We start from the raw sequence: 20,455 nt of genomic DNA, 5'->3' as shown, positions 1-20,455 counted from the left end.
AGCAAAATCTTGTGCTGCAGGCCGCCTGCAGAAACACCCATAATACTTGGATTGCTCCTTATCAACTCTGCCAGAGGCTCCGCCCCCAACAAGTAGAGCAGGGGGGACAGCGAGCACCCTTATCTTGTGCCACGTCCCAAAGGGAATGTGTCAGAGTTCAGTCCGTTAGTAGTCTCCATGGCATTTGGATGAGAGTATAGTGATTTGATCCATTTAGAAAAGTTCAATATGGGCCCAAACTTTATTAAGACTGAGAACAGAAAGCTCCACTCCATCCTGTCGAACGCCTTCTCAGCATCCAGTGAAGCCAGCAGGACAGGGGTCTTCTGTGCGTTTACTTGATCAATAATATCAAAAAGACGGCGAATGTTCTCTCTAATATATCTAGTTTGGTCCGCTTTTATTATTTTGGGAAGAAGAGTGTTTAGTCTTTGGCGAGTAATTTGGTAATTATTTTGTAGTCGAAATCCAACAAGCTTATGGGCCGGAAGGACGAGCAGGATAGAGGGTCCTTGTATTTTTTGAGCAACACTGTAATGCGAGCTGTGTGCATTGAGTCTGGGAGAAATCCGTTTTTGCAAAAATCCTCCAGCATTGGCATGAAAATAGGGCTAAGCTGGGGCCAAAAAGCTTTATAGAACTCTCTGGGGAATCCATCTGGGCCTGGGGACTTATTAGGTGGCATGGAGGTAAATGCCTCCAGGACCTCCTCAGGAGTGAAAGGGGGAGTTGAGATCTTCTTGGTCAGTCTCTGATAATTTAGGTAGCGAGAGTCCTCTAGGAAGGAGTAGAAACCACTTTTCTAAATTTAATGCATTATTATTCCGATACCATTATTACAGAGAATCAGACACATTATGCTACCCTCTGCCTATTGGATACTTAGCTTATTCAAGCCTGTCTCAAAATACAACACCGCCCCTTTAAGACATAAAAAATATCTTTACCTGACTGGCTTTTCAAAGATGGCTAGAAATGTACAGGTTGTGTGCTCTTGTAGGAAGCAATCACTCCCCCCATTGTTGACTACAAATGATCTATAACTGGGCTAATAACTCACTAACTAGCAAAGGAAATGAACAAATGTGCACATGTGGCTACATGCAGCTCTGATTGGTTATGGAGCAGTGGTCTGTGTAGAGTACAGCTCAGTCGAGCCTGTCCATGCAATAGAATCCTACACCGTGCGTTCTGCCTCGGTATGTTGCATTGAAAGCGTTGACTCAATCACAATTCCCACAGTGAAGGGAAACGTTGATAGTGTTAAGTAAGGGGGAAAAGTCTAGAAAGTTGAGTGAAGTTGAATCTCATTTTTCTCTGCGCGGGCTGGTATTTCTTCTGCGCGGCAGTCCCAGAGGAGCTGCACGCAGCTTAGAGGGAACATTGGCTATAACATAACTGCTACTGTACTCACTTGCCCTGCAGCACACACCAGCCACAGTAGGGGTCTTTCTGTGCCACGCAGGACTGGCAGTCTGTCTTCAGGTGGCAAGCCTGCACTGGCACCTTGGTGATCTATGAGCAAAACAATAATGGCTGATTCAAACATTGCTTTGATATGGTACTAACCAAAATGCATGAAATGCCTCTCACTGATAAATCTGCATTATGGAATAAAGTTCCACGTTAAGATGCCGGCTTACCTTCTTCTCTGTGGTGATGTAGAGGTGTGTGAGGCTGGTGTCAAACAGCAGGTTCTTGTTGACCTTGTCCCCGGTGTTCTCCCCAGGGGCGCGGCCGTACACCTCTGGACTGGCCGACAGGTGCAGCTTCAACACCTACGTTACATTAGCAGAAAGAAGACAGAAAAGGCGGCCGGGTCCATGCAGAAGACGTTAGTCAACTATTAAGGAAAATACATACAAGTCAGAGCAGCCTATTGAATAACATTCCAATAGGACGTGTTTTTGTTTATAGCGACAGGTCACTATTATGCAGAGCAACTTGTAGTCAGTGCGTTTAACTAAGGTAGGTAAGACCAACCACATATCACAGTCATTGCTTTCCTCAAGTAAAACTTTCTTCAAAAAATAAGTGATGAGCATAACCAGTTACAGTGTTAGTAAGAAAGACAAGTGTGAGTGGTAGCTAGTAGCGACAGGTCAACAGTAAGGTGTTAGCTAGTAGCGACAGGTCAACAGTAAGGTGGTAGCTAGTAGCGACAGGTCAACAGTAAGGTGGTAGCTAGTAGCGACAGGTCAACAGTAAGGTGGTAGCTAGTAGCGACAGGTCAACAGTAAGGTGGTAGCTAGTAGCGACAGGTCAACAGTAAGGTGGTAGCTAGTAGCGACAGGTCAACAGTAGGGTGGTAGCTAGTAGCGACAGGTCAACAGTAAGGTGTTAGCTAGTAGCGACGGGTCAACAGTAAGGTGGTAGCTAGTAGCGACGGGTCAACAGTAAGGTGGTAGCTAGTAGCGACGGGTCAACAGTAAGGTGGTAGCTAGTAGCGACGGGTCAACAGTAAGGTGGTAGCTAGTAGCGACGGGTCAACAGTAAGGTGTTAGCTAGTAGCGACGGGTCAACAGTAAGGTGTTAGCTAGTAGCGACGGGTCAACAGTAAGGTGTTAGCTAGTAGCGACGGGTCAACAGTAAGGTGTTAGCTAGTAGCGACGGGTCAACAGTAAGGTGGTAGCTAGTAGCGACGGGTCAACAGTAAGGTGGTAGCTAGTAGCGACAGCTCAACAGTAAGGTGGTAGCTAGTAGCGACAGGTCAACAGTAAGGTGGTAGCTAGTAGCGACAGGTCAACAGTAAGGTGGTAGCTAGTAGCGACAGGTCAACAGTAAGGTGGTAGCTAGTAGCGACAGGTCAACAGTAAGGTGGTAGCTAGTAGCGACAGGTCAACAGTAAGGTGGTAGCTAGTAGCGACAGGTCAACAGTAAGGTGGTAGCTAGTAGCGACAGGTCAACAGTAAGGTGTTAGCTAGTAGCGACAGGTCAACAGTAAGGTGTTAGCTAGTAGCGACAGGTCAACAGTAAGGTGTTAGCTAGTAGCGACAGGTCAACAGTAAGGTGTTAGCTAGTAGCGACAGGTCAACAGTAAGGTGTTAGCTAGTAGCGACAGGTCAACAGTAAGGTGGTAGCTAGTAGCGACAGGTCAACAGTAAGGTGGTAGCTAGTAGCGACAGGTCAACAGTAAGGTGGTAGCTAGTAGCGACAGGTCAACAGTAAGGTGGTAGCTAGTAGCGACAGGTCAACAGTAAGGTGGTAGCTAGTAGCGACAGGTCAACAGTAAGGTGGTAGCTAGTAGCGACAGGTCAACAGTAAGGTGGTAGCTAGTAGCGACAGGTCAACAGTAAGGTGGTAGCTAGTAGCGACAGGTCAACAGTAGGGTGGTAGCTAGTAGCGACAGGTCAACAGTAAGGTGTTAGCTAGTAGCGACGGGTCAACAGTAAGGTGGTAGCTAGTAGCGACGGGTCAACAGTAAGGTGGTAGCTAGTAGCGACGGGTCAACAGTAAGGTGGTAGCTAGTAGCGACGGGTCAACAGTAAGGTGTTAGCTAGTAGCGACGGGTCAACAGTAAGGTGTTAGCTAGTAGCGACGGGTCAACAGTAAGGTGTTAGCTAGTAGCGACGGGTCAACAGTAAGGTGTTAGCTAGTAGCGACGGGTCAACAGTAAGGTGTTAGCTAGTAGCGACGGGTCAACAGTAAGGTGGTAGCTAGTAGCGACGGGTCAACAGTAAGGTGGTAGCTAGTAGCGACGGGTCAACAGTAAGGTGGTAGCTAGTAGCGACGGGTCAACAGTAAGGTGGTAGCTAGTAGCGACAGGTCAACAGTAAGGTGGTAGCTAGTAGCGACAGGTCAACAGTAAGGTGGTAGCTAGTAGCGACAGGTCAACAGTAAGGTGGTAGCTAGTAGCGACAGGTCAACAGTAAGGTGGTAGCTAGTAGCGACAGGTCAACAGTAAGGTGGTAGCTAGTAGCGACAGGTCAACAGTAAGGTGTTAGCTAGTAGCGACAGGTCAACAGTAAGGTGTTAGCTAGTAGCGACAGGTCAACAGTAAGGTGTTAGCTAGTAGCGACAGGTCAACAGTAAGGTGTTAGCTAGTAGCGACAGGTCAACAGTAAGGTGTTAGCTAGTAGCGACAGGTCAACAGTAAGGTGTTAGCTAGTAGCGACAGGTCAACAGTAAGGTGTTAGCTAGTAGCGACAGGTCAACAGTAAGGTGTTAGCTAGTAGCGACAGGTCAACAGTAAGGTGTTAGCTAGTAGCGACAGGTCAACAGTAAGGTGGTAGCTAGTAGCGACAGGTCAACAGTAAGGTGGTAGCTAGTAGCGACAGGTCAACAGTAAGGTGGTAGCTAGTAGCGACAGGTCAACAGTAAGGTGGTAGCTAGTAGCGACAGGTCAACAGTAAGGTGGTAGCTAGTAGCGACAGGTCAACAGTAAGGTGGTAGCTAGTAGCGACAGGTCAACAGTAAGGTGGTAGCTAGTAGCGACAGGTCAACAGTAAGGTGGTAGCTAGTAGCGACAGGTCAACAGTAGGGTGGTAGCTAGTAGCGACAGGTCAACAGTAAGGTGGTAGCTAGTAGCGACAGGTCAACAGTAAGGTGGTAGCTAGTAGCGACAGGTCAACAGTAAGGTGGTAGCTAGTAGCGACAGGTCAACAGTAAGGTGGTAGCTAGTAGCGACGGGTCAACAGTAAGGTGGTAGCTAGTAGCGACGGGTCAACAGTAAGGTGTTAGCTAGTAGCGACGGGTCAACAGTAAGGTGTTAGCTAGTAGCGACGGGTCAACAGTAAGGTGTTAGCTAGTAGCGACGGGTCAACAGTAAGGTGTTAGCTAGTAGCGACGGGTCAACAGTAAGGTGGTAGCTAGTAGCGACGGGTCAACAGTAAGGTGGTAGCTAGTAGCGACAGCTCAACAGTAAGGTGGTAGCTAGTAGCGACAGGTCAACAGTAAGGTGGTAGCTAGTAGCGACAGGTCAACAGTAAGGTGGTAGCTAGTAGCGACAGGTCAACAGTAAGGTGGTAGCTAGTAGCGACAGGTCAACAGTAAGGTGGTAGCTAGTAGCGACAGGTCAACAGTAAGGTGGTAGCTAGTAGCGACAGGTCAACAGTAAGGTGGTAGCTAGTAGCGACAGGTCAACAGTAAGGTGTTAGCTAGTAGCGACAGGTCAACAGTAAGGTGGTAGCTAGTAGCGACAGGTCAACAGTAAGGTGTTAGCTAGTAGCGACAGGTCAACAGTAAGGTGTTAGCTAGTAGCGACAGGTCAACAGTAAGGTGTTAGCTAGTAGCGACAGGTCAACAGTAAGGTGTTAGCTAGTAGCGACAGGTCAACAGTAAGGTGTTAGCTAGTAGCGACAGGTCAACAGTAAGGTGTTAGCTAGTAGCGACAGGTCAACAGTAAGGTGGTAGCTAGTAGCGACAGGTCAACAGTAAGGTGGTAGCTAGTAGCGACAGGTCAACAGTAAGGTGGTAGCTAGTAGCGACAGGTCAACAGTAAGGTGGTAGCTAGTAGCGACAGGTCAACAGTAAGGTGGTAGCTAGTAGCGACAGGTCAACAGTAAGGTGGTAGCTAGTAGCGACAGGTCAACAGTAAGGTGGTAGCTAGTAGCGACAGGTCAACAGTAAGGTGGTAGCTAGTAGCGACAGGTCAACAGTAAGGTGGTAGCTAGTAGCGACAGGTCAACAGTAAGGTGGTAGCTAGTAGCGACAGGTCAACAGTAAGGTGGTAGCTAGTAGCGACAGGTCAACAGTAAGGTGGTAGCTAGTAGCGACAGGTCAACAGTAAGGTGGTAGCGAGTAGTGACGGATAATCTGCGAACCAACTGCTCTTTTTGAACGGCTGTTTTGGGGGAACGTCAAGAACTGAATCTCATCTGTGAAAGAGCTGTTCATTTGGCTCCCTGATTGGCTCCCTGCGCACTGCTGCGGTTTGCGCTCCAGACAACCATTATCTGGAGTTCAGTTAGAGGAACATTCTCTGAAGATGGTAACTCCTCAACCATTATCTGGAGTTCAGTTAGAGAAACATTCTCTGAAGATGGTAACTCCTCAACCATTATCTGGAGTTCAGTTAGAGGAACATTCTCTGAAGATGGTAACTCCTCAACCATTATCTGGAGTTCAGTTAGAGGAACATTCTCTGAAGATGGTAACTCCTCAACCATTATCTGGAGTTCAGTTAGAGAAACATTCTCTGAAGATGGTAACTCCTCAACCATTATCTGGAGTTCAGTTAGAGGAACATTCTCTGAAGATGGTAACTCCTCAACCATTATCTGGAGTTCAGTTAGAGGAACATTCTCTGAAGATGGTAACTCCTCAACCATTATCTGGAGTTCAGTTAGAGGAACATTCTCTGAAGATGGTAACTCTTCAACCATTTTCTGCAGTTAGGGTCAGCTGTAGTTTTTGAAGAAAACCTTATTGTGGTCCACGCATTTTTTTTTTGCAAAGGCGGAAAAAAAATGTCACGTAAACTATTTAATTGAACTCGTGTCACAATTTGATATAATGGCAGGCAACCCTTTAGGCTTTAGATTTCTCATGGTTTTTCATCAATTTGTAAGAACTACTGAACAAAGATCTGTTTGGAAGCCAAAAGACCTGGCTCAACAAAAAGACTTGGAATGTCCATCACTGTTCGCTAGTACCTCTCCTAAAGTAGTCCCCAGGAAGGCAACGGCGTGCTCCGTTTCCACAGCGACGGCCACAGCGGTCATCAGGCCCTTCTTGGTGAAAACGGGGTTGGTTGCCAGGGCGAATTCTGCCCTGCTGGCCAGCGGGGAGGGCAGGAACTCAGCACCACACCTTTGGGTGGTCACCATGCCCTTCTGAAGAGGGGAGGAATCAATGTCAGATACATTATCTCATTAGTAGGTAGAAGTGATAATGAAGCAGTTATTACATTATATCTACATCCTCTTGTAAAGTTCATTGTAGAAGAGCAACGACCATAACATCAAGGTAAACTAGAAAAGCATCAATTGCTTAAAAACTGACACCAGTTACATTCTCACTCCTCTTACCAGAGGACATACAGTACGACTGCCCTTGACTGGAGGTGCTGGTAAGGGTACAAACCTCATTTTCAATTTTACACAGCTCGTCTGACTTGGAGGAGTACGGTGAGTAGACGGCAGACTTATTGTTTATTTGTCCCTTGGTGCTGTAGCAGGCTCCTATGATCTCCACCAGTCTCTGGTTGATGGCCCTCAGTGGGTACATACACACTGCCGAGCTGTCGTCATCCGAGCTGAACACCACAAACACAACCTGACAGGAATACACAAGTCACTGTTCTTAACTCACTGCTCTTACGGTTCAGACTTGCCTACTTAAGTAAAGGTGAAATGCCCGCTTTATCTGTCCAAACTCATTTGTGGGATTCAATCTAATTCAAACAACCATTTGTCCCCTTAGGACAATTTTATTAAGGGTTATATCATTGAATTGGGGTATAGAATTGAACTGGTTAGTGGATTAAGTTTAAATTACAAGGGGGAAATTAGAGGGGGAAAATAAATGCATACCTTATCCTGGGCTCCAACCGGTCCGTACTGGCCAGAGGAGCTCATATTCTTGGCCAGGGCTTCTCCTGGGAGGGCAACGTAGGCTGCCTGGACCTTGTTGTACTTGTTCCCCGCGCTGCAGTTCAGCTGGAGCTCTGTGTACGAGTAGTAGTTGTGGTCGTTCTCACACATCCTGGAGATAAAGGTGAAGTTCTTGGTTCCTGAATCCTGGGCGCCCAGGGTTCTGGAGAACAGGAAGTAGACAAAGCCCTCGTCCTGGAAGAAGAGAAGCATAAAAGAGAGAGGGAAATAGAGAAAATGGAAAAAAAGGAGAGAAAAAGAGAGAGATAGAAGAGCATAAGTTCCATGAATCATTATTCATCTTTCAGTCTCTTTGTAACATTGTAATCACAGACAGGCCCTGAGGGGAAGTTTCACAGTGCTGTGTGTGTAAAAGGGTTTTCTCCGTCTCCCTCACCTTGAAGACGTGTCTGAAGTCATGGAGGTAGCGCAGTGTGAAGGGGTTGGACTGGACGGCCGAGGCCTCGATGATGCTGTCGAACATCACCCAGTCTTGAATGTCCTGAAGGATACGGGTGCTGATCAGCTTGGTGCTGTCATGGCTGCCGTAGCCCTTAGCCACCTGAAGAGAACAGAGAGGGGGCAAATACAAGTTACCATGATGACCAGGAAGTAAATACAACATGGTTCAGCTTGGTGCTGTCATGGCTGCCGTAGCCCTTAGCCACCTGAAGAGAACAGAGAGGGGGCAAATACAAGTTACCATGGTGACCAGGAAGTAAATACAACATGCTTCAGCTTGGTGCAGTCGTGGCTGCCATAACCTTTACACACCTAGGACGAGACCGAGGGAACAGAACACTTATCTAGTACCTTTACAATTTAAAATCCCAATACATCAGCATTGCGATTGCAAAGCCAGGATAATGGGTTCGAGTCCTGGGACCACCAATACGTAAAACATTTATACAATTCGCTTTGAATAAAAGTGTCTGCTAAATGACATTATTATTACTGTGATATCACGGTCCGGTTAGTCCACCTACCAGGAAGACGGTGAAGTTCTCCTTGTCCTTGCTGAAGTAGTAAGACATCACCCCTACTACTGACACACTCTCCTCAGCACTGGCCACGTACGACTTCTCTCCTTTATTATCGTTGAAGTACAGCACCTGCTCTACATTAGACAGGTTCCTCAGAGAACAGATTCCTCTGTACAGACTCCCACACACTATCAAGATGTCTTTGGATGGATGGATGAGGAGCAGCTTGTTATGGTTGTCTGTCTCCACTGCTTCCTCGCAGGAAGTCACGGGCGGGGTACACTGGCGGTTGTCCAATTCGGGTCCTGTTCTGGTGCGTGCCTCAGGGAGCAGGGATTGGTCCAATTGGTAGAGGGCATTGACCGTGCCCACATACAGCCGGCTGGTGATTGGGTCCTGGACTACGTTGTTGATTAGGGTGTCGGAGGTGAACTCGTTGAAGGCGGAGAGAGACGACGTCGCCAAGATGGCAGCCAGGACCCACCGCCACGCCATCTCTGGAGAGGGAGGGGGATAGAGGGGGAGAGGAAAAAATTATTATGTTACTCTTTATGTCCCTTTGTAACTCGGTAGAGAGAGAAAGAGAGAGAGGTAGGAGGGAGGGAGAAAGAAGAAGAGGGAGGAAGGAGTGAGAGGGGGAGAAGAGAGAGAAAAATACAGATAAGGGGAAAATAAATAATTAGTTCCTAATCTTAATCATTCCATCCTATTAGTGTTTCGGTGGCTTTGTAACTTAGTAATCACAGACAGGCCTGAGGGGACGTTTCAACAGCTAATAACAAGACACATGAAATAAACATGAAGACATTAAGGTTTACAATGTTTAATAACATCTCCATCTAAAAAAAATGTTTTTTTTAGCACTAAGTTATTCAGTTCTACTTCAGCGTTCCTACCTTCCACTTTCATTATTATTCATCCTCATCCTTCCCTTCCCACTAAATATAAAGGAGGGAAAATCAATTCACTCGCTCCCCTAACTCCCCTCTGATGTTGAGATGTGGATCAGTGAATTTGACACGGCCGATAAAATAAGCTTTTTTTTTTTTTCAAAAGAAAGAAACGTATGCAGCATTCGCTTCGCGGGCAAACTCCTCTCCTCCCCTCATCCTTTCATCCCTGCCTACAGTTTTTCGGTAGTCAACCTCTCCTCGAATCAAAGGGAGTGAGAGGAGTGGCACAGTGCCAAGGTAACAAAGGTGTCCTGTTGCATTATGGGTACGCCCTCAGCATGGGGGCAGAGAAGCTCCTCTTCGCAAAAACTTAACGATTCACAAACTTTTTTCCAAAACTTTTGGGTGGGTTGTTGTGAGATCTAACCAAAATCTTTGGATGTGACCCAAAGGGAACCCTTCCTTCTGACCCAGTGAATTGGACAATAAGGTTCTGACCCAGTGAACAAAGCAACATCCTCAGCAGAAACATGTTAAATGAAGCGTTAAAATCAGACCCCAACACCACCATGATCTCTGTAGATCCTCTATTAGCACTTTGACCTTTACCAGGTTCATAAACCTCTTCATCTCCTTTATTAGAAGGGATGAATACAGTCAGTAACTGGGACCAGGCTAAGACAGATCTGGGACCGGGCTAAGACAGATCTGGGACCGGGCTAAGACAGATCTGGGACCGGGCTAAGACAGATCTGGGACCGGGCTAAGACAGATCTGGGACCGGGCTAAGACAGATCTGGGACCGGGCTAAGACAGATCTGGGACCGGGCTAAGACAGATCTGGGACCAGGCTAAGACAGATCTGGGACCGGGCTAAGACAGATCTGGGACCAGGCTAAGACAGATCTGGGACCAGGCTAAGACAGATCTGGGACCAGGCTAAGACAGATCTGGGACCAGGCTAAGACAGATCTGGGACCGGGCTAAGACAGATCTGGGACCAGAGTCAGTAATTGATACTTTCCTCCATACTTCCAGATGATTTACCATTCAGCAGGAAGGCTGCTGGAGCGGGGGGGATAATACAGTCCTTATTGGTCCTAATGATGGCTCCTCCCCAGGCACTGATGCAAACCAGCCATGAAGACATTTACAATATACCAACACAGCCTTAAGTTCTCTCTCAGGGGATTAGGTAGAAGGCTTCTACACACCTGATGTTCTGCCAGTACCAGCCCAACAGGAACAGAAAAACACAATGTTCTGTTCTACTCTTCTGTTCTGTTCCACTGTCTTCTGGTCTGTTCCCCTCTCTTCTGTCCTGTTCTGTTCTGTTCCACTGTCCTGTCCTACTGTCCTTTCTCCTCTCTTCTCTATTAGTAAGACAGTGTGTTCTTACCCAAGGCAACACAGATATTACTTCAGTCCATTCCTGAAATACCTCTGTGGGAACAAAGTGATAATATCTCTGAGTTCTGGGGCTTGTCAGGACACTTAAGCCCATGAGTAGAATGAAGTTACATTTACACACTGATTTAAGGTCAGTTGGTATTTTTCCTCCTAATGGAAATTAAGCAAGGTATGTATGTAAGTAAGCTGATTTTAGACCTGTGACAAAGGGCAACTTCTACGTGGAGCTATCAAACAGACACACAGCGTAACAGCTCTGACTCAGTCTTGAAGGCTTTTGAAAAAAACAAACAGTCCTAAAAGCTCCATACATGGTGTTAGAGCTCAGACCACCACAATGATGATGATGGTCTACAGTATGAATCAGTGCATAACAACGTTTAATGAGGACAGAACAGAGGGGCAGAGTGAGAATCAACACAAACTGGGACTCAGGCTCTGCCTTCCAGTCTCCTCACAAAAACCCAAGTAAAGTAAGCTCTCTGAGAAACCATTATGAGGGAAATAGTAGAGCTAGACACCACAGTGGCAGCTCTCACTGGGACTTAGTTATGATGAAATAGTAGAGCTAGACACCACAGTGGCAGCTCTCACTGGGACTTAGTTATGATGAAATAGTAGAGCTAGACACCACAGTGGCAGCTCTCACTGGGACTTAGTTATGATGAAATAGTAGAGCTAGACACCACAGTGGCAGCTCTCACTGGGACTTAGTTATGATGAAATAGTAGAGCTAGACACCACAGTGGCAGCTCTCACTGGGACTTAGTTATGATGAAATAGTAGAGCTAGACACCACAGTGGCAGCTCTCACTGGGACTTAGTTATGATGAAATAGTAGAGCTAGACACCACAGTGGCAGCTCTCACTGGGACTTAGTTATGATGAAATAGTAGAGCTAGACACCACAGTGGCAGCTCTCACTGGGACTTAGTTATGATGAAATAGTAGAGCTAGACACCACAGTGGCAGCTCTCACTGGGACTTAGTTATGATGAAATAGTAGAGCTAGACACCAGTGGCAGCTCTCACTGGGACTTAGTTATGATGAAATAGTAGAGCTAGACACCACAGTGGCAGCTCTCACTGGGACTTAGTTATGATGAAATAGTAGAGCTAGACACCACAGTGGCAGCTCTCACTGGGACTTAGTTATGATGAAATAGTAGAGCTAGACACCACAGTGGCAGCTCTCACTGGGACTTTGTGATTGTTGGAGTCCAGTTCCAGATTAGAGCTGGGTAACTGTCCCATGAACTCCCTGTACCACACACACCCCCTCCCTGCGTCCCCTCCCTGCCCCCCACATGTCATCAGTGCTATGGGGAGATGTCTCCTAAGATGCCTGCACAGCATTTCACTGTGTGTTTCACCCGATGGGGCTGCATTAGTTGTTATTGTCAGCACTCAGAGTGTTGTAAGGCACTTTGCTGCGTGACGACTGTTACTCATCAGGGTGTGTGTTCCTTCATCAGCACAAGGCTGACCATTTGATTCCTCTTTCACTACTCTGGACAAAACCTTCTCTGTCTCTCAGCTGCTTAGTCCACACAACTCCAGAAGAACACACACAGCAGAAATATTTGAGTCATCATATAAACCATGTGATGTGGTTTCTCATATCGCAATGTGACCGTCTGACTGACTGGGGGTTGGGGAGATTGGGGTTGTGGGTTTCAGAGATTCGGCCTGTCGGTTTCTGTGTGTGTGTCTGCGTGCTCACACAGTGTGTGTGTGTGTGTGTGTGTGTGTGTGTGTGTGTGTGTGTGTGTGTGTGTGTGTGCGCGCATATTGCCATACAGCGTGTCGTAAACATAGTGTGTGTTTGTGTGTGTTAAAAAACAGGAGCTGGCGCACACCCAGAAAAAATGTGTTTGTGTGGAGATGCTGACTAACGGCAAATAAACTATAAAATATCAAAATAAAGAAAGTCGCAAACTCCATGTATAAACTCCCAGCAATTTAATGGGTATTTCCCAACGTTTCGGCATCACCGTGCCTTCCACAAGGTAATGTCATGAATACTTCAACCAGGTTATGTAGACAAACAGTGCAATTGGTGAAACCAATGTGTATTTGAGGGAGGAGATTAGATGGTCAGCTTCAACAAAGTGAGCTGCTACTGAATAGTCAATGTTCTTACACCGGATTGAGCTGCGGTGTCCAGCTATGCGGTTTTTTAAATTGTTTTTTTTGTTTGTCCTACGTGGGCTTTTCCACATGAACAGGTGATGAGATAGATTACTCCCTTGGTCTTGCATGAGATGATCCCCCTAACAGGGATCCTTCGACCTGTATGTGGGTATCTGAAGAAAAACGATTTTATAGGTCTATTGCACATTTGTAGTTCCCATTTGGAATGGGTGTCTAGAGTGTCTGAGTGAGCTCAGGGGGCAGGTCAGATCTCACCAAACTATCTCCAATATTGCGACCACGTTTATAGACCACCAGTGGGGGTTCCTTGAAGAGGTGTGCCATGTTTTGTCTGATTGCAGAATATGCCAGTGCTATTTCAGGATTGCTTTCCTTTTCTCCGAACCATTGGTGTACTTAGTGCAAAAGACGGATGCGTTGTTTTTCTTCTTTGGTTGAGTTCTTAGTAATTCATCTCTTGGTTTTTGAGATATTTTCATCATTGCAGCATCAAGAGTTTTGTCCTTGTAGCCTCTCATTTTGAATGTATCAGTCATTTTCTTTAGCATTGCTGTCAAAATCTGTCTGGTGGCCACAGATTGGTTAAACCCGGCATAACTGACTGTATGGTAGACCATTCTGGAGGGGAAGGGGATGCATAATATCCGCACATAGCAGGGTATTGCGGTCTGTGGGCTCTGTGTATAAATCTGTGTGTAATGCATCAATCTCTTTGATAATCCAAAAGTCCAGGTAGTTTATTTTTCTCTCATCTGTCAGCATGGGGAATTTGAGGTATTCAGAGCTCTCGTTTAGTAGAGTTTGGAATTAATTTAGTTTCTGCTGACTTCCTTCCCAGAGCACAAAGACATCTATGTATCTCTTCCATAGGAGTGTTTTATAAAGGAGTGCTTCTTCAAATTGTCCCAGATACAGGTTTGCATAGTTGGGTGGAAAAGGGGAGCCCATGGCTACACCCTGAATTAGAAGGAAAAAGTCTGAGTCAAAGACAAAGTAGTTATTGGATAGTACCAGTTCCGTAAGTTGTAAGATGCAATCATTGGATGGAGCAAGGGTAGAGTCTCTCTGCTGAAGGAAGTGTTGCAGCGCCTGCAAGCCTCCAGTGTGTGGGATGTTAGTGTACAAGCTCTCCACATCAAAAGTGGCCAGCAGAATGCCCTCTGGTATCCTTCCTAAGCCCTCTATCAATGAGATCATTTGACTCGTGTCTGACATAAGATTGGAGATTCTCAACCATCGGTTTAATGTGGTGATCCACAAATGTAGAAATGTTGGATGTCACAGAGCTGATTGCTGCTACAATGGGTCTACCTGGAGGAGGAGATACCTGGAGGAGGAGATACCTGGAGGAGGAGACACTTGTTTGTGTAATTTAGCAACAGTATAGAAAGTTGGTAACTTAGGAAATTTCACACATAGAAATTCAACTACTTTTTTGGTGATTTGTCCTGATTCCAAACAGCTTTCCACTGTGGATGAGATATTATGCTGGAATTCCAGGGTAGGGTCACAATTCAGTTTGCGATAGAAGTCACCTTTAGATAGTTGTCGGCGACATTCATTCACAGTCACATTTGTTTTGTTTACAAATTCCTCCTCCGTCACATTTTTTTATGATAATCGAAGGATCTGACTAAGTCCTTAAGATCCATTCTCTCGTCTCAGGTTATCATAGGATTTGTGTTTACGTTTGTCTTCCAGTAAGTTACCTACATTTTCAACAATCCTACAGAAGGTTTCTATGGACACATTGCGTTTGGGGGGAGGTAAAAATGAACTTTTTGCTCTACATATGGTTCTCTCAGAGTTGTCAGGTACCTCAGCTGGTTTAATGGCTCCATCTCCTCCTTGACGGGTAAGTCTATAGACAGGTAAGTCTATTGATTAGCGTGGTAGACCTATGTTTACATCTCACTGAGGATGACATTTCAACTGGAGTCATGTTTCACTTATCAAAGAACTCACGCAATCTCAGATTGCAGAAAAACTTGAGATCTATCTGTGTCGTCAACATACTGTGTGTGTTCAATGTGTGTGTGTGTGTCTTCAACATACTGTGTGTGTTCAATGTGTGTGTGTGTGTCTTCAACATACTGTGTGTGTGTTTGTCCATGTGCTGTCTGTGTCAGTGTTATTCTATGATTTACTACTGTGTAAAGCTATACTATATTCTCTCTAGACTGAGGTAATTAGCCCCGTTGCCCTGCTGTTAACCTCCAATGTCCTGTAATGTGTGACAGACAGCTGCTTCCAATCAACACACAAAGGTTAAAGTGATTACTCTTCCTGTAAAGAAACCAGTTTGGTCCGGTTTCCCACCACCTTATAGGGTCGTTTCACCTCAAAAAGCTCAATTAAGAGGATATCGACACAGACCATCTCAGAATGTTCTGAAATCCTTTCTGTTGTTACAAACAGATATGATTACCATTCCTGCAACATTTTGTTGAAATATAATTTGATCTCCAAATTGGTAATTTCAATTTATAGGATTCATTAAAAACAAAGTCCTCTCACTGTCAACTGTGTTTATTTTCCACAAACTTAACATGTGTAAATATTTGTATGAACATAAGATTAAACAGACATAAACTGAACAAGTTCCACAGACATGTGACTAACAGAAATTGAATAATGTGTCCCTGAACAAAGGTAGGGTCAAAATCAAAAGTAACAGTCAGTATCTGGTGTAGCCACCAGCTGCATTAAGTACTGCAGTGCATCTCCTCCTCATGGACTGCACCAAATTTGCCAGTTCTTGCTGTGAGATGTTACCCCACACTTCCACCAAGACACCTGCAAGTTCCCGGACATTTCTGGGGGGAATGGCCCTAGCCCTCACCCTCCGATCCAACACGTCCCAGACGTGCTCAATGGGATTGAGATCCAGGCTCTTTGCTGGCCATGGCAGAACACTGACATCCCGGGCTTGCAGGAAATCATGCACAGAACGAGCAGTATGACTGGTGGCACTGTCATGCTGGAGGGTCATATCAGGATGAGCCTGCAGGAAGGGTACCACATGAGGGAGGAGGATGTCTTCCCTGTAACGCACAGCATTGAGATAGCCTGCAATGACAACAAGCTCTGTCCGATGATGTTGTGACACACCGCCCCAGACCATGACGGACCCTCCACCTCCAAATCGATTCCGCTCCAGAGTACAGGCCTCGGTGTAACGCTCATTCCTTCAATGATAAACGCGAATCCGACCATCACCCCTGGTGAGACAAAACCGTGACTCGTCAGTGAAGAGCACTTTTTGACAGTCCTGTCTGGTCCAGCGAAGGTGGGTTTGTGCCCATAGGCGATGTTGTTGCCGGTGATGTCTGGTGAGGACCTGCCTTACAACAGGCCTACAAGCCCTCAGTCCAGGCTCTCTCAGCCTATTGAGGACAGTCTGAGCACTGATGGAGGGATTGTGCGTTCCTGGTGTAACTCGGGCAGTTGTTGTTGCCATCCTGTACCTGTCCCACAGGTGTGATGTTCGGATGTACCGATCCTGTGCAGGTGTTGTTACACGTGGTCTGCCAATGCGAGGACGATCAGCTGTCCGTTCTGTCTCCCTGTAGAGCTGTTTTAGGCGTCTCACAGTACGGACATTGCAATGTATTGCCCGGGCCACATCTGCAGTCCTCATGCCTCCTTGCAGCATGCCTAAGGCACGTTCATGCAGATGAGCAGGGACCCTGGGCATCTTTATTTTGGTGTTTTCCAGAGTCAGTAAAAAGGCCTCATCTGTGTCCTAAGTTTTCATAACTGTGACCTTAATTGCCTACCGTCTGTAAGCTGTTAGTGTCTTAACGACCGTTCCACAGGAGCATGTTCATTAATTGTTTATGGTTCATTGAACAAGCATGGGAAACAGTGTTTAAACCCTTTACAATGAAGATCTGTGAAGTTATTTGGATTTTTACGAATTATCTTTGAAAGACAGGGTCCTGAAATAGGGACGTTTCTTTTTTTGCTGAGTATAATCTTCAATAAATATAGTACCTAACATCCAATTTGAACCAAACGTTGATCTAACAATGAGTTAGACAGGAGGGAACAAAAAGGATGGTTAAAAGTCACCTACGGCCCCCCCACTCCAATCCCACCCAAACAACCTGTATACAGCATCAGTTTTCTCTGTCTGACAAGAAGTATAGAGCTGCGGCTCAGAGTATTGTTTCTTCATCACAGTGAATTTGATGATAATTCTCATGTTAAGAGAAATAAGTCATTGAAGTTGTTAGGCTCAAGTCCCATTCTACATTCTACTGCAACAAAATAATGTTTCAGGAAAGCTAATCTTATCTGTTTCTAACAGAAAGGATTACAGAACAATCTGACATGGTGGGGGTCATGGCTTGTTGAAATGACATGAAAAGATCTGTCTCTGTCATCACAAACCATTCCCAGATCCATTCCCAAAGGAGCCAGACCAGGATTCCCAGTCAGGGTTGTGAAGAAGTTAGCCTAGCAGGGAATGTTCTGGGGTCTGTTCCCAGTCAGGGTTGTGAAGAAGTTAGCCTAGCAGGGAATGTTCTGGGGTCTGTTCCCAGTCAGGGTTGTGAAGAAGTTAGCCTAGCAGGGAATGTTCTGGGGTCTGTTCCCAGTCAGGGTTGTGAAGAAGTTAGCCTAGCAGGGAATGTTCTGGGGTCTGTTCCCAGTCAGGGTTGTGAAGAAGTTAGCCTAGCAGGGAATGTTCTGGGGTCTGTTCCCAGTCAGGGTTGTGAAGAAGTTAGCCTAGCAGGGAATGTTCTGGGGTCTGTTCCCAGTCAGGGTTGTGAAGAAGTTAGCCTAGCAGGGAATGTTCTGGGGTCTGTTCCCAGTCAGGGTTGTGAAGAAGTTAGCCTAGCAGGGAATGTTCTGGGGTCTGTTCCCAGTCAGGGTTGTGAAGAAGTCAGCCTAGCAGGGAATGTTCTGGGGTCTGTTCCCAGTCAGGGTTGTGAAGAAGTCAGCCTAGCAGGGAATGTTCTGGGGTCTGTTCCCAGTCAGGGTTGTGAAGAAGTTAGCCTAGCAGGGAATGTTCTGGGGTCTGTTCCCAGTCAGGGTTGTGAAGAAGTCAGCCTAGCAGGGAATGTTCTGGGGTCTGTTCCCAGTCAGGGTTGTGAAGAAGTCAGCCTAGCAGGGAATGTTCTGGGGTCTGTTCCCAGTCAGGGTTGTGAAGAAGTTAGCCTAGCAGGGAATGTTCTGGGGTCTGTTCCCAGTCAGGGTTGTGAAGAAGTTAGCCTAGCAGGGAATGTTCTGGGGTCTGTTCCCAGTCAGGGTTGTGAAGGAGAAGTTAGCCTAGCAGGGAATGTTCTGGGGTCTGTTCCCAGTCAGGGTTGTGAAGAAGTTAGCCTAGCAGGGAATGTTCTGGGGTCTGTTCCCAGTCAGGGTTGTGAAGGAGAAGTTAGCCTAGCAGGGAATATTCTGGGGTCTGTTCCCAGTCAGGGTTGTGAAGAAGTTAGCCTAGCAGGGAATGTTCTGGGGTCTGTTCCCAGTCAGGGTTGTGAAGAAGTTAGCCTAGCAGGGAATGTTCTGGGGTCTGTTCCCAGTATCCCCTTTGATCTCAATCCATATGGAGCCAATGCCAGGATAATCTCATTCTATAGAGAGAGAGCCTACTGGAGGGATGGAGCTCTAGATTAAGACAGGCGACCATGTCTGTGTCGATGCCTAGCATCGCTGCCTTTATCCTGGGTACTGACGACACCAAGCCCCTCTGCCTCCATGTAGATACTGTAAGGTTTGATAATGAAAGCTTTTGGTCGACTGCGTTTCTCTGAATAGCGTCATTCATACAGGTAGCTCAGACAACGGATGTAGGTATTTAAAGCTGGAACTACCCAGCGATGGTTTAGCTGAAGAGCACAAAATCCCTCATTATCTCTCCAACCTCTGATACAAGACAAAGACATCTACTGCAAGACAAAGACATCTACTGCAAGTCATTTGTACATGGATCAAAAACAATGTGTGTCTTTAAGGGACGGAGTGTTTACACACACACACACACACACACACACACTAGGGGTGTAACAGTACACGTATTAGTACCGAACCGTTCAGTACGGGGACCTCGGTTCAGTCTGCACTGTGAACTCTAACACATTAAAAATATATATTTTTAAAATGTAAACGCTAGGCCTATAGGATATTCCAATGCTGCGTTGTAGGCTTCTTGAATAAATCTATGCTGAAAAAACATTTCAGGATATTCCATTAAAACTAGAGCCTATCAACGCTGTAACCAACATTTACATCTCAACGGACCCATTTCCAACTGTCCTTTTGTGAGGCCCAGCCGGGAGCTGGTTCTGTATGATGGAGAGAGTTGTTCGGGATAAACCAGGAGGATGCTCTATCGTTTAAAATCTTTACTTTGGGAACATGTTGGCTATCTAACAGATTATAACTGCAATGGGCAGTGTGTCACCACTGCTCAACCAGAACAGCCTATGCAGCTGCCAACACCTCAAACAGGTAGACACATTTACACTGTCGTCACCCCAGTATTCCACTGGAGCAAGACGGAAAAACAACAAAACTACAGTCTCCCCTCTGGCCAAAGAAATGACAAGAGTGGTGGATGGGTTTTATACTGGTGGATGTGTTTTATAGTGGTGGATGTGTTTTATAGTGGTGGATGTGTTTTATAGTGGTGGATGTGTTTTATAGTGGTGGATGGGTTTTATACTGGTGGATGTGTTTTATAGTGGTGGATGTGTTTTATAGTGGTGGATGTGTTTTATAGTGGTGGATGTGTTTATAGTGGTGAATGTGTTTATAGTGGTGGATGGGTTTTATACTGGTGGATGGGTTTATAGTGGTGAATGGGTTTATAGTGGTGGATGGGTTTTATACTGGTGGATGTGTTTTATAGTGGTGGATGTGTTTATAGTGGTGGTTGTGTTTATAGTGGTGGATGGGTTTTATACTGGTGGATGTGTTTTATAGTGGATGGGTTTATAGTGGTGGATGTGTTTATAGTGGTGGATGGGTTTTATACTGGTGGATGTGTTTTATAGTGGTGGATGGGTTTAATTAAAGTGGTGGATGTGTTTATAGTGGTGGATGGGTTTTATACTGGTGGATGTGTTTTATAGTGGTGGATGTGTTTTATAGTGGTGGATGTGTTTATAGTGGTGGATGTGCACCCATTCACAGTGGCTGTGAAGAATAGGGGGTTTCAGCACCTCGTGAAATAGCTCAAGCGACGTTAGGAATTTAGTCCGCTCACACACATTTCAGCTAATAGGTAGTACCCGCTCTATAGAAGCAAGCTAAAGCCAAAGTTGTCTTTAATTTGTGTTGCGCTTACAACAGCCAGATGGACCTCCATGGCCACAGAGCTACTTAACAGTGACAGCTCATCAGAGTGGGAGATGACAAGTACCGTGCTACAGACACAACCCCTTTATGTCACACAAGTCAGCATCTTTTTCTCTTTGGAAGAAAACATTACAGCACAGACCTAAACAATGTCTGAGCCAAGTTTACATATTGATTTCAC

General features: G+C 46.0%; 1 protein-coding gene across 2 annotated transcripts in view; it reads right to left on the bottom strand.

The window, feature by feature from the left end:
* The window catches only part of LOC106576570 (plexin-B2), a 280,227-nt gene that overhangs the window by 109,318 nt on the left and 150,454 nt on the right, over positions 1-20,455 (bottom strand). For both annotated transcript variants that reach the window (XM_045700160.1, XM_045700159.1), the window contains 7 exons: positions 8,519-9,012; positions 7,930-8,094; positions 7,473-7,727; positions 7,024-7,215; positions 6,594-6,773; positions 1,644-1,778; positions 1,415-1,515 (listed from right to left, as the gene is read on the bottom strand). In XM_045700160.1, coding sequence (XP_045556116.1) covers positions 1,415-1,515; positions 1,644-1,778; positions 6,594-6,773; positions 7,024-7,215; positions 7,473-7,727; positions 7,930-8,094; positions 8,519-9,010 — 1,520 coding nt within the window. In that variant the 5' untranslated portion in view covers positions 9,011-9,012. The remainder of the gene's footprint in view (positions 1-1,414; positions 1,516-1,643; positions 1,779-6,593; positions 6,774-7,023; positions 7,216-7,472; positions 7,728-7,929; positions 8,095-8,518; positions 9,013-20,455) is intronic.

Source organism: Salmo salar, chromosome ssa17, assembly GCF_905237065.1.
Source record: "Salmo salar chromosome ssa17, Ssal_v3.1, whole genome shotgun sequence".
Classification (NCBI taxonomy): domain Eukaryota; kingdom Metazoa; phylum Chordata; class Actinopteri; order Salmoniformes; family Salmonidae; genus Salmo; species Salmo salar.
Note: the sequence above shows the minus strand (reverse complement) of the source record. Positions and strands in the feature narration are given on the sequence as shown.